Source organism: Rana temporaria, chromosome 11 (genome assembly GCF_905171775.1).
Source record: "Rana temporaria chromosome 11, aRanTem1.1, whole genome shotgun sequence".
Lineage (NCBI taxonomy): Eukaryota > Metazoa > Chordata > Amphibia > Anura > Ranidae > Rana > Rana temporaria.
The window spans coordinates 39,818,014-39,831,899 of NC_053499.1; the positions used below are offsets into that span (position 1 = coordinate 39,818,014).

General features: G+C 40.9%; 1 protein-coding gene across 6 annotated transcripts in view; it reads right to left on the bottom strand.

The window, feature by feature from the left end:
- The window catches only part of PPP6R3 (protein phosphatase 6 regulatory subunit 3), a 99,032-nt gene that overhangs the window by 65,116 nt on the left and 20,030 nt on the right, over positions 1–13,886 (bottom strand). For all 6 annotated transcript variants that reach the window (XM_040328380.1, XM_040328378.1, XM_040328376.1 and 3 more), the window contains exons 4-7: positions 9,649–9,881; positions 7,031–7,217; positions 6,667–6,804; positions 3,569–3,634 (exon numbers count right to left, since the gene is read on the bottom strand). In XM_040328380.1, the coding sequence (XP_040184314.1) occupies positions 3,569–3,634; positions 6,667–6,804; positions 7,031–7,217; positions 9,649–9,881 (624 nt within the window). The remainder of the gene's footprint in view (positions 1–3,568; positions 3,635–6,666; positions 6,805–7,030; positions 7,218–9,648; positions 9,882–13,886) is intronic.

Below are 13,886 nucleotides of genomic sequence, written 5' to 3' on the forward strand. Positions count from 1 at the left end.
TTCCTGTAGATCTTCAAACAAATGCAAGATAAAACATTGTGTCTTCAAAAAGCTGTCTGGAAATAGATAGGGGTACAATTAAGAGGCATGATGGGGTGCAGCAGCCTGCTCTAACAAAACCTTTACAGCTTCCAATTACATCCATTCTGAACTTTGTAGAATACCCTTACAAATAACGATTTCCTATGTATACAAAACACATGACATGAGAAAGGTGTGTGTACTTACGGTACTGTATCTTCTTATACAGTATTGAATGCCGTTTAACCACAATACGTACACACACTCACACATTACCATTTTCAAGTGGTTCAACGGGGTTATGGCTGAAGCCATCAGCCATAACCCCTGTATTTCATTTTTCAGCCGGCTCTCTCATAAAAGCCGCCCAAGTGGCTCATTAGCTGCTGAATCGCGTTCAAAAGTGGCGGGAGGGGACACCTTGTAAAACAACCCAGTCAGTCAAATTGAAAGTTATTAAAAATGACCTTTCCTTTTAAATTTGCAGCGCTGTAAAGTTCTGTAAAAAGCAAAGCATTATGGCTACCCGTAAGCGTTCTGTACACAAATGGTTTATAGAACACCCCCAGAAATGTCCCGTTTGTGCGATTGACTCACTGATTTTTCCCAGAAGCCTGCAATAAGATATAAAAACCAGCATCCCTTGCATCAAAAAAAAGTTTTTGGTGGGATACTCCTAAAAAAAAAAAAAGCAAACACATCTCAAAGCAATGCAGACACTTCAAAGTTCCTCATTAGAGCCCTGCAGGTGCAGCAACTGATTGATAATTATTAAACCACACCCATACAGATTCACTTGGGACAAACTGCAGCAGCTCTTCTCCGCTCTCTTTTCACAGCAGACTCGGCAGTAGTTGGCTCCTGCTGTAATTCAAATCCTGTTTAGAGACGAAGCCGAGTGGTGTGTGTCTAATACACACAGCACACTTTGGAATCAAGCCAGTAAGAGTGCCCCTGTAGCAAGCAGCTTGCTATGGGAGCACTCAGAAGAGGAAGAGCCAAGATTGTTGGCAGGTGACCCCAGAAGAGGTTCAGGGCCCTTCTGGAAAATCATTGCATCGTGGAGGCAATTTTTATTTTTTAAACCCACAGACTTGACCCTTAGGATTAAAAGGACACCCTTTCATTGGGAAGGGGGCTTTAGGGAAGGCTTGCTGGGCTTCTCAACCAAAGTCTTGCAATGAACACAGATTTGAAAGTTGAAACCTAGGTTAAGCGATTAGGTGCTCTAGGTTTTGTAGAGGCTCTTGAGGGATTTTGGGATCTTCCACAAATAAAAAATGAATGAAACATCATCCTTGAAAAGAAATACGTTTGAGGTGTCTTTTACAGGCTTCGAGCCACAAGATTGGTCTTATGACATCTCCTAGGACATCCCCACAAAAAAAGCAGCGCAAGAATTGATATAATCCTGGAAAAAACAGGGTCATGTTGGTTAGTCGCAGTTTGAGATACTGCAATTACATCAAGAGGTTGCAGGGCTAGGTCTGCAAAATAAAAAAAAATAAAAAGGGAGGAGCTTTTTAGGGTCTCAAACTTTCTACCTGCAGAATCTTTGAAAGAAGGAACACAATGAGTTTGGCAAAGGTTTTGGGAGAAGTGAAATATCCTTTGATGCAATAAAAATAGATTGCACAATCCATTCCTGCACAATCCATTCCTGAACAGGTTTCAGGGTTTCACAGGTCTCTGTACCCAAAGGGGCATGGTGAGAGGCAGAATCAAATTACGCAATACCAAGGCTTTTGTGGATGGCACTAACAAGCTTTTCCCACATTGGCAAACACGTTGTCTCTTACAGCTTCTTCTTAATCTGCCTCAATGTCCTCTTCATTCCCTTACGTCGGTCTCATCTAGGGCAGGCACATCAGGTTCAGATACAGGTACAGACATGGGTGTTGGAGAAAAGGCGTTTTTGAGCTCTGGTCAGAGAAGGTGGTCTTAAAGCTCTCATTTGCCAAAGGAATTGTGACACAGATGCAAAAAATGCATAATAATTCTGCTTTTGTCTCATGCTGCAGCTAAAAGAGTGAGAATCTGATGCATAGACTATGTTTGAGTCAGCTCTTACACTAGTGCAAAGAACAAATTGTCACCGAGAATAAGTGTTGTGGAAGACTTCAGCAGGAAAATGTTTTGCCTGCTGCAATGCAATGGCTTCCCTTTGCCTGGTCTCCTCCATAGCTACATGTGAGGGCATGCTCATGTTAGGTACTCATGGAGTATGGTGCAGAATAAAAGGGCAAGCATGTCCAGGGGAATGGAGCAACCCAGGGTGTAAACAGTCCTGTGGCATTGTGAAAGGGTAGGAGAAGTGCCCAATTGCCATATAAGGGCTCTAGGAGAAAATGGCAGTAAAAATGTGCGACCTTTAGTGCCATTTAAAACCTGGTCGTCCACCTCAGAAGTTGAACACCAACCCCAGAAATTTAAAATCGTTAAATGGATGGGTTTAGTTCTGCTTTATGAATTACTGCTGGGGCACTGGGCTTCAGCAAAATAGTGGCCTCCGGCAGGAAGAAACAGGAACAATGCTGGAGGCAATTTACAGCACACCAATATTGATAGCACAATTATTCATTCTTGCTAAAGAACCTCTCAGGTTATGGGCAACGTTCCGCTTCAAGGACAGAAGTGTCTTCCTTTGGTCTGGTGGCCACTTTAAGATGAACGCTGTCCAATCCACAGCGACAAAACACAAAAACATAAAGGCAACAAGCTTTATGAATATTGTCACCCAATTAACCACTCGCCTATTAGGCATTGTCACAATAGCCAAGCAACTGCACACACAACAAAAAAAAAAAAAAAAAAAAAAACCCTGGTAAGCAGGTTACCTGGATAAAAAAAAAAAAAAAAACGTTTACTCAAGTGACAAAGTCGTGGTTTGGGTCTACAGAAAAAAAGAGCAATATATTTAAATGCATAAATTAGAAAACCATAAATTAGCAAAAAGCCATCTCCCAGCATTAGAGGAATCGCACACATACAGAGACACACACACACACACACACACACACACACACACACACACACACACATCAGCTGTTACCATTTATTGGTCTGTGACCACAGTGGTAGTTTCAATAAGAGCTGAAACAGCAAGTCTGGTTGCAACACTCCAAGGCTGGCATGAGTATAGGCCATGCTGGATAGCTGCAGTCGTAGAGACTAGTAAAGTACATCCGCGTCACCATCTCCTCCATTCCTCCCGCCCAACACAGAACTACACAGGGAACTCCTTTCACATGACATTTTACCTAGGTTAGTCTTGCGTAGCTACACATAAGTATCAGTCCACATGTCACTGTTACAGCCATGCACATACTAAACAATTTGTTTCTTTTTATAGGGATTACATAATCTGTTTTAAATACAAACATGCAGATTTCTCCTTCAAGACAATTTACAAAAAAAAAAAAAAAAAAAAAAAAAAAAAAAAGAAGAAGAAGTTAGCAGTCAATAGAAGTTCCTAGCAAAACAATAAAGACATCTAGGAAGGATTTTGCAGCAATCACTGTGGGAAATCATTCATTCCAATACTTACATCTTCATCCTGAGAAGGGTGCACTAACTCTACAAGTCTCTGGATAATCTTCTCTTCGTTTAGCCACTATAAAAAGGGGAGAGAAATGGGGAAAAAATAAAAAATGTATATCTAGCTACCAATCTAAAGTGAATAACTTCGAATGAAAGCTTTGTCTCTGAAGATTGCAATTTCTTCTCAGCATTGACCAAAAAGGTGCTAAAATATCTGTTGGTCAGGTGTACAAATGATTAACATCCTGCCACACAGTGGAGACAACATGCTTGTACAAGTACAGTTTCGTCCATCTTGGCACTTATGCCCCGTACACACCATCACTTTATGTGATGAAAAAAAACGACACTTTCTGTGAAGTAAAAAATGACGTTTTTGAAACTTCAATTTTCAAAGACGAAGTTGCCTACACACCATCGTTTTTCTCACAATGTTCTTGCAAAGTGAGGTTACGTTCCACCACGTTTTACCATTGAAGCTTGCTTCATAACTAGCTTCTGGGCATGCGTGGATGAAAAAACGTCTTACAAAACGACGTTTTTTGCTACACACGGTCAATTTCTGTGAAGTAAAAAGTGCACTTTTGAAAAACGACACATAAAATTGAAGCATGCTTCAATTTTTTTTGGTCGTTTTTTACAAGACATAAAACGACGTTTTCCCCCACACACAGTCAATTAAAGTGACGTTTTTAAAAACGTCATTTTTTTTCATCACATAAAGTGATGGTGTGTACGCGGCATTAGAGTTGCAAATAAAAAATATTTTTTTTGCTGAAATGACTGTTTACAGGGTATAGAGAGATAATAGTTAACTGATTCCTTTTAAAAAAAAGTAAAAAATAGATAAAAGTCAATCATAATGTACCTGTAGTTTCTAGTTTCGTTTTTGTTTCCTGCCTCTGCTGTACAGAGCCAATATGGGGCAGTGATGGTTTGGAAAACTAAACTGATTGGTGCTGAGGAGTTTTAGACACACAGTAATCACACCTCCTTGATTAGTGACCACAGAGAGAAAGCTCCAAGTACTGTGGTTATCAGGAAACAGACAACCAGGTAAGTGTGGAGATCAGAGAAGAATTACAGCAACTTGAGAGCAAAAACGAACAATGAGGACATGAAAACAGCACTGCAGTAAGGTAAAGGAAGCTAATAAGATAAAAAAAAAAAAATCCTTTACAAACCCTTTAAGTAGAAAACAAGGACAACATGATTTTTGGGGTGCACAGTAAATGGCAGAGCTTTTTTTTTACTTCGATTACATATTAGTAAGACACACAGATTGTGAAATTAGAAACTATAAAATAACTACACTATTTAACCACAAAATATGCAAGTTGCAATTAGGGCTGCAACTAACGATTATTTTCAGAATCGATTAGTTGGCCGATTGTTTTGATTAAATTGGATAATAGCCTTAAAGAAAAAAATAATAATTGCATTTTTAAATTTTGTTGGGCCAATTTGTTGGACAGATTACAAAAAACACAAATTGTCGCAAAAACACATTACATGCTTTTTTTGCAGCTTAAAAAAATAAATAAAATAGCACTGTTTTGCGTTTAAACTCCTTGGCCTTTCCAAATACGCAGCAGCTGAAAAAAAATCATGGATGTGAACGTGTCCCATAGGAAAACATGTAAATGAACTGTAGTGTGTTTCTGCAAAAAGCACCAAAAAACAGAGGTGTGAACCCAGGCCTGAGATGTTTAGTAACATAATGGGGTTAAAAAACAAACAAAACGAAAACAAGTACAAAAAGAGAAAATAATCGCTACTGTAAGGGGTTCATTTTTTTTTACTGTGGGACAGTGAAAGTAATATTTACAGTAGCGATTTGCTTTTTTGTACTATAAAGGGCTAATTTTAGTTTTTTTAACCCCATTATGTTACTGGCCGATTAATTCCATAATCGATTTGTCGATCGATTAGTTGTTTTGGCCCTAGTTGCAACCAAATTATGCAATTTGATCAGTAAATTACAATTGATCTTAAAGAGGAACTGCAGTCTGCTCACATAATTTGTAATAAAAATAGCTTTGCCATTCTGAAGCTTCCCTCCAACCACTTTTATCTATATTGCGATTCTGTACTTGCCAAATATGCTGCAGAAATCTCCCTCCACTGACGGAGTTTGGCTGCAACCATTTTAACTGTGGGCAGCAGAACCTGCGGTCTAAAACTTCCTAGATTTACAGAGGCACACCTCCAGCTCTCATTGGTACCCATATGACTTCATCACCCCTGTCTGGCAAACTCACAAGAGAGCGCTCTGCATGATGTCAGAAGTCTAGGCTTTTTACCAGACAAGAAACAGGAATTTGACTGTATAAAAAAAAAAAGGTATTTTCTGGCAGAAAAATAAAATATTTTACTATTCAAAGTTAAAACAAGGGCAGAAAGTGGTCAGTTTTAAAGCGGTTCTTCAACAAGAAGAAAAAAATTAAAAAAAAATTAAAAAATAAAAAAAAACACCCTCAGCTGCTTACATATTTAAAAAAACACAACACTTGCTTGTCCAAGGATCCAGCACTGTCCTCACCCGAGCCAGTACTTCGCTAGTCCGTGGGGCCTCAATGCCAGAAGGTTTACTAAGGGAAACTGGCTGCGATTCTTTGTGGCTTCACATTGTGCATGCGTGAGTTGCGCTGTGCTTTTTGAATAAACCGGCAGCCAAGTGGAGGGGGGGGGGGGTGCATTTCTTGGGTTGAACTTTCACTCCAAGCAGAAGTGAGAGCAAGCACATGCTAAAACGACAATCATTCCACAAAAAAAAAAAAAAAAAAAACCTTCAAAAATGGGGCAGAAGGCGGTGTTCAAGTGGAACTTCTGCTTATCCGCATCCTCCCCCCTCCGGTGCCACATTTGTCACCTTTCAGGGGGGGGGGTTAATGGGTGCCCGTTTGACAGGTACCCTCCCTTCCCCACTCCTGGGAGAATGTGCCACCCGTTAGAATTTCAGACCCCCCCGCCAATTATAAGTTCCCTTACGACGAATGGCAGCAGCACCCGACAGCCAATTATGGGACCTTTATTTGTGCATATACCCTGCATTAATACACATGCATTAGTATTGACTAAAGGACAGAAGTAACCAAAACTTACATTCAAGACATCTTGCCTTAGCTGTGGTGGCTCAATACACGTGAGAAGTCTTAGCAGCAAATCCATAATTGCAGAGGTACCTATATGTTTTATTATCAAGTCGACAAAGTCATCTTTTTTCTTTAAAAAAGCTACAATCTGCAAAGTGAAGCAAAAAAGGTTCACATGTGAATCACATGTAAAGCATAAACCAAAGAAACATTGTTAAAAAAATAAATAAAATTATGCATAAAAAAGGTGACCAAAGCCATAATTTTTCCATTAAGTCACACCCATAATTTTTTCTTGCCATGCTTTTGAAAGACAATGCCAAAAAATGCAAGACCATGGTAAAAGAACAAGGTGGGTAAGACTTCACACATACCTGTTCTGGCTTCCTGCTGATTAAAATGCTTAACACTTTGCTGAAGAAACTAGCAAGCAGTGGATTCAACGGGGAGTCATTTAAAAGGAAGCTGTAGAGCCTCTTAAGTAAAGATTCATCCTCTCCTAGTCTGTCATTTATCTGTGATACATCTGAGGTTAATAACTCACAAGACAAATTGGGGTACCTAGAAGAAAACAGATCAGAAGCTAACATGCTGACTGAAAGCACAGGAACAAAAAGTAAAAATAACCATCTATGATGTATAATCTGGTTCCGAATGTGCAAAAGAGCAATACGAGGTCCTACATAACAGATTTCATTTTACCAATTGTGCAGTTTACAGTCTGATTTGAACAAAAAAACACATCATGAAAACTCCAACTTTGTGGGGGTTTTCTTCAAAATATTTTAATATGGTTAGTGATGCCAGTAACATTTCAAACATCCTTCAGGACAGCTACTTATAAGATTACTGGCTCCACCTTCAACAGGGAAAAAAAAAAAAAAATACAGAATGAAGTTAAAAGTCCAACCCACCCCTTCAGTTTGACCGCTTTCACACTGGAGCGGTTGCAGGCGCTACTGCGCTAAAAATAGTGCCTGCAAACCGACCCTAAACAGCTGCTGCCGTTTCTCCAGTGTGAAAGCCCCGAGGGCCCCTTGCAGGCCAAATTTTGCATGTCTCCCAACTGAAGTGACAGCTAGCAAATGACCATTGAAGCATAAGAAATGCAAGCTGAACTAAAGTTCCGCTGAGAAAGGAGCGCTGTTCGTCCACCAATAGCGAGCCAGCTTTGAAACGTGGCACACGTCTATGATGTCATAGCCTGGCGCCGTGCTCGGTTGTGCTGCCCAAGCCTCATTCTGGCCTTTGATTACACAGCCATGTCTCTCCACCACACAACGGAAGTCGGGTGACCTTTGCCAGCCACAGCGCGGCCAGCCTCCAGCCCTGACGTCCAACTCCCCCCCCCCACCCCTCACTTAAACTAATTTTAACTTCTTGGAACCCATACCCACGCCAGATGGACTCTTACTGTGGTATGACAAACCTGGGCCACCGAGGGAGACCTGCCGTGCTCAGCCATATCACACATTCCGGCCTAGGATTTGACGTGGTGCCAGACAGACTTGCAGTCCAATCTCTTCAGCCCAGCTGTGAATTGTGAACTCAACATTCCCCCATGTGAGTGGATATTGGGGTTTATTAAATATTTTATTGACACATACTCAGAGGCACCTCTCTACTTGTTTTGCTATGATACACTGAGCTGGCAGGCATTTTATTGAAGGGTCATCCCACGCCAGCCAAAGTAAATAGTCAAAACCCTGCACACAGGAGAAGATGCCAGCATTGGTAAGAAGAGTACCCTCTAGTTCTGCTTCAAAAGTGCCAGTCATTTATTGGTACTAAATGCTTAAGAACTTTTTATAACCAAGGACAAATCCCAGGAAGCAGTTGTAAACCCGATTGAGTTTTACCTATAGGTAAGCCTAGAATAAGGCTTACCTAGAGGTAGTGGAAATATCTCCTAAACGTTTAGGAGATATTTACATTGTAGTGCACGGATGAGGTCATCAGTGCATGCGCTGTGAAGAAACTGACCTCCATGCCGTTTCTTCACTCGCACGTGGGAGTGATATCATGCAGCTCGGGCCAGTCACAGAGCCGGAGTTCACGCACCTGGAAGGAAGAGGGGCGGAGATGGATGTGGCCATCAGCGGGGACATTGCGGGCTTTGTTTGCAGGCGACACATAATGGGCTAGTATACGGTGCATACTAGCCCATTATGCTATTACCATCAGGGTTTACTTCTTACCCAAGAGAAATCTAAGACATCTTCTGGTATAGTTTTCAAAACGTCAGGGTCGCCAGTACCTTAGGGGGAACCAGTTAAAAAAATAATCTTTCGAACATCCTCCTGAATAAAAATCTAGAACTGTGGGAATCAAATCATTGCTGCCTAGTCTATACCAGCAACAAAGGGTCTTCCCTACTTTAGCATATATTTCCCTGGCACTCTTCCAGCTGAAGATTTTTCTTATGAGAATCCCCCTCTCAGCTTCTAAGCAATAAGGCAGAAGAGCTCAGGATTTGGGTGTAAACATCATTCCCCATGATTAGAGAACTCATGGTAGGGAGATTGCAAAACAGTGCTGAAAAACATTTTTGGCCACCACAAAAGTAAAAAAAAAAAAAAAAAAAAAAACAAAAAAAAAAAAGTGCTTGGTCCTGAATGGACTTCCTGAACACCAATAGGCAGCCAGAAGAATAAAGAGTGATGCTTCCAGAGCAACACAAAAAAAATAAAAAAAAAAAATAAAAAAAAAAACTTGTCTGGAAGCCTTGGCATGCAATTATTCAGTCTTATTGTAAAAAAAATGGTACAGCAGGCACATTTGTTGTCTGAGGGTAGTGCAGGAATCTTGAAGCAGCTGTGCAAAGTAACCAGTTTCTAACTTCAGCTTGCTCAGATAAAAATTTTAAAAATTATAGAAGCTTAGTTATTGCCATACACAGCTACTCCAGATTCTGTCTGCTCCAATCTTGGGAAATACCCATTAATGTATACCAGAATTTATAAACAGAAAACATGATTAATGCACATCTTACTTGTAACGAATTTTCTCATCCATGTCTAGGGGTGGCTCCTCTGTAATATAGGTCACCAAGTCTTCCAAGCACTCGGATTTTAATAAAAACTCCACAAGTTTACGATTCTGCGCCTTGCATTCTTGCAATATATCCTCTTCATCCATCAACTCCTTTAGTGTCACTTCATCTCTCTCTAAGAGGGTGTCTATGTGAGATGAAGAATGCAGGTCGAACTTCCAAAACATACTTGGCTGATGAGAAAAAGTCACATTTCAACATCTGACAGATATTGTTTACCACCTACGCACGTGCCTAAATTTACATTGTGGTGATGCCTCATTGTACTTTACGCATAAGGAGCAAGAGACTGGCATACCTTGGAAGATTAAACAAACAGGTGTTTAAAAAATAAAAAATAAATAAAAAAGGCGTGTTAAAGCCTGAATGAGCACCCGACAACTACTTTGACAGAATCAGCATACTTCAGCTATATTCCAAACTGTCTAGATCAGAAATCAAAGATTTTTTACATCAGATGAACTGTACCTACTGGGTTGTAAAATGTACAGTTTAAAATAATGTGCACTCTGCAATGCGCTTTATATTTGTTGCTCATTTATGAACTAGTTGTAAAGCACTCATGACCGAATTCTAGCAGAGTCAGATTAATACTGGCTGCCATGATTTATTCACATGGATGCAAAAGCCACCACCAACTGATTGTCCTGTTTACTTTATCATTAAAAAGATGCAAATGAAAGACAAGTGTGACAGCCATTGAGCTTGCACTTTTAAACAAGCCAACAATGGCAGCGCCATATTTTATGGCAGGCCTCCACAACTGGATTATAATCTACAATTTCTAGCAAAACCTAAGAAGGTGACAAACATTCCTTAGATATAAAGCCAGTAATGTTATTTGTAAGCATAAAATCTCTTCCTCTCCCCCCCCCCCCCCCCCCGGACTAAAACTAGCACCTGAAAAACAGCTCCCCTGCAGCCTCAAGTGTGAAAGCCCGAGGGTTTTACACTGAGGCGTTGCGCTGGCAGGACATTAAAACTCCTGCAAGCAGCATCTTTGGAGCTGTGAAGTGAATGGGCAGTGCAGCCGAACCGCCGCCGCAGCACTTTGCGGGTGGCTTTAACCCTTTTTCGGCCGAATACCTACACAGAAACGGTAAAGCGCCACTAAAAAAAAAAAAAGCAGCGATTTACCGCCGACCCTCAGCGTGAAAGCAGCCTAAAGAAGATGCACACCAATCAGCCATAACTATGTGACCACTGACAGCTAAAGTGAATAATATTTACAATGGCATCTGAAAGTGGGTGGGATGTACTAAGCAGCGGGTGAACATGTTGCCCCTGAAGTTTTGTTGAAAGCAGACATAAAAATGGGCAAGTGCAAGATTTGAGTGACTTTGACAAAGGACACATTGTAATGGCTATCAGGGATATGCAATTAGCGAACCTCCAGCTGTTGCAGAACTACAAGTCCCATGAGGCATAGCAATACTCTGACAGCCACAAGCATGACACCCAAAGGCAGAGGCATGATGGGAATTGTAGTTTTGCAACATCTGGAGGTCCGCTAATTGCATATCTCTGGGCTAGATGATTGGGTCAGAGGAACTCGCAAAGACGAAGCATACGCTGTGTATGCGAAATGCATTGACGTTTTGCAACACTACAGGATGCCCGGTCTCACCATGCGCTCTAGTGGACCGGCGGTATTTGACACGCTTATTGCGATTTCTTTTTACTAAAAATATGTAGAATACAGTGGGGATGGAAAGTTTGGGCACCCCAGGTAAAAATTTGTATTAATGTGCATCACGAAGCCAAGGAAAGATGGAAAAATCTCCAAAAGGCCAATAAATTACAGATTAGACATTCTTATATGTCAAAAAAGTTAGATTTTATTTCCATCATTTACACTTTCAAAATGACAGGAAAAAAAAAAAAAGGCGTCTGCAAAAGTTTGGGCACCCTGCAGAGTTAAATGAGTTGTAAATAAAAAAAAAAAATTTTGTCTGAAATGACTGTTTACAGGGTATAGAGACATAGTTAACTGATTCCTTTTAAAAACGATTAAAAATAGATAAAAAAAAATCATATAATGTACCTGTAGTTTCTAGTTTCGTTTTTGCATGTTTCCTAACTCTGCTGTACAGTGCCACAGAGCCAATACAGGGCAGTGATGGTTTGGAAAACGAAACCGATTGGTGCCGAGGGGTTTTAGACACACAGTAATCTCACCTCCTTGATTAGTGACCACAGAGAGAAGCTCCCAGGACTGTGGTTAACAGGAAACAGACAACCAGGAAGTATGGAGATCAGAGAAGAATTACAGCAACTTGAGAGCAAAAACGAACAATGAGGACATGAAAACAGCACTGCATTAAGGTAAAGGAAGCCATTGAGATATAAAAAAAAAACAAAAAAAAAAACAAAACTTTAATATATCTTGTACTGCCCCCTTTGGCAAGTATCACAGCTTGTAAACGCTTTTTGTAGCCAGCCAAGAGTCTTTCAATTCTTGTTTGAGGTATCTTTGCCCATTCTTCCTTACAAAAAAGTCTTCCAGTTTTGAGATCTCTGGGCTGTCTGTCACGCACTGCTCTTTTAAGGTCTATCCATAGATTTTCAATTATGTTGAGGTCAGGAGATTGTGAAGGCAATGGCAAAACCTTCAGTTTACGCCTCTTGATGTAATCCCCTGTGGATTTTGAGGTATGTTTAGGATCATTATCCATTTGTAGAAGCCATCCTCTCTTTAACTTCAGCTTTTTCACAGATGGCATCAAGTTACCATCCAAAATTTGCTGAAATTTTATTGAATCCATTTTTCCTTCTACTTGTGAAATGTTCCCTGTGCCACTGGCTGCAATACAACCCCAAAGCAAGATTGATCCACCCCCATGCTTAACAGTTGGGCAGAGGTTCTTTTCATTAAATTCGGTGCCCTTTCTTCTCCAAACGTACCTTTGCTTATTCCGGCCAAAAAGTTCTATTTTAACCTCATCGGTCCACAGAACTTGTTTCCAAAATGCATCAGGCTTGTCTATATGTTCATTTGCAAAGTTCAAACGCTGATTTTTGTGGTGAGGACGCAGAAGAGGTTTTCTTCTGATGACTCTTCCATGAAGACCATATTTGTACAAGTATCTCTTTATAGTGAAATAGTGTACCACAACTCCAGTGTCTGCCAGATCTTTCTGGAGGGATCGTGCAGTCAAACATGGGTTTTGAATTGCTTTTCTCACAATCCTGCGAGCTGTTCTGTCTGATATTTTTCTTGGTCTTCCAGATCTTGCTTTAACTTCCACTGTTCCTGATGACTGCCATTTCTTAATTACATTCCGAACAGAGGATATTGACACCTGAAAACCTTTTGCTATCTTCTTATAGCCTTCTCCAGCTTTGTGAGCCTCAACTATTTTCAGTTTCAGTTTTCTAGACAACTGCTTAGAAGAACCCATGGTGCTGATTGTTGGGGCAAGGTCAGATGAGTCTGGGCATTTAAAACCTTTGAGATTGACATCACCTGGTCTTCCAGGCAATGATTGAGAACAATCCATGACACTGGCAGGTCTCAGCTTTGCAAAGGGGGCAGTGCATGCTATAAATTCTGCAGGGTGCTCAAACTTTTGCAGATGCCATTTTTTTTTTCTGTAATTTTTTAAAGTGTAAATGATGGAAATAAAATCTAACTTTTGACATATTATAAGAATGTCCAATCTGTAATTTGATGCCTTTGGGAGATTGTTCCATCTTTCCTTGGCTTCATTATGCACATTAACCACTTAAGGACCGCCTGATATACATCGGCAGAATGGCACCGCTGGGCACAATCACATACCTGTATGTGATTGTATAAAGCCCAGCGGTGGGTCGCGGCCGCGACCCGGTCCGAAGCTTCGTGACCTCGGCCGCGGGACTCGCCGCTACAGTCCTGCGATCGGTCCACGGAGCTGAAGAATGGGGAGAGCCGCGTGTAAACACGGCTTCCCCGTTCTTAACTGTGGCACTGTCATCGATTGTGTGTTCCCTAATATAGGGACGCACAATCAATGACAGACCTACAGCCCCCTACAGTTGTAAACACATAACCTCTTCAGCGCCCCCTTGTGGTTAACTCCCAAACTCCAACTGTCATTTTCACAATAAACAATGCATTTTTTGCTGTGAAAATGACAATGGTCCCAAAATTGTCCGAAGTGTCCGCCATAATGTCGCAGTCACGAGGAGAAGGAGAA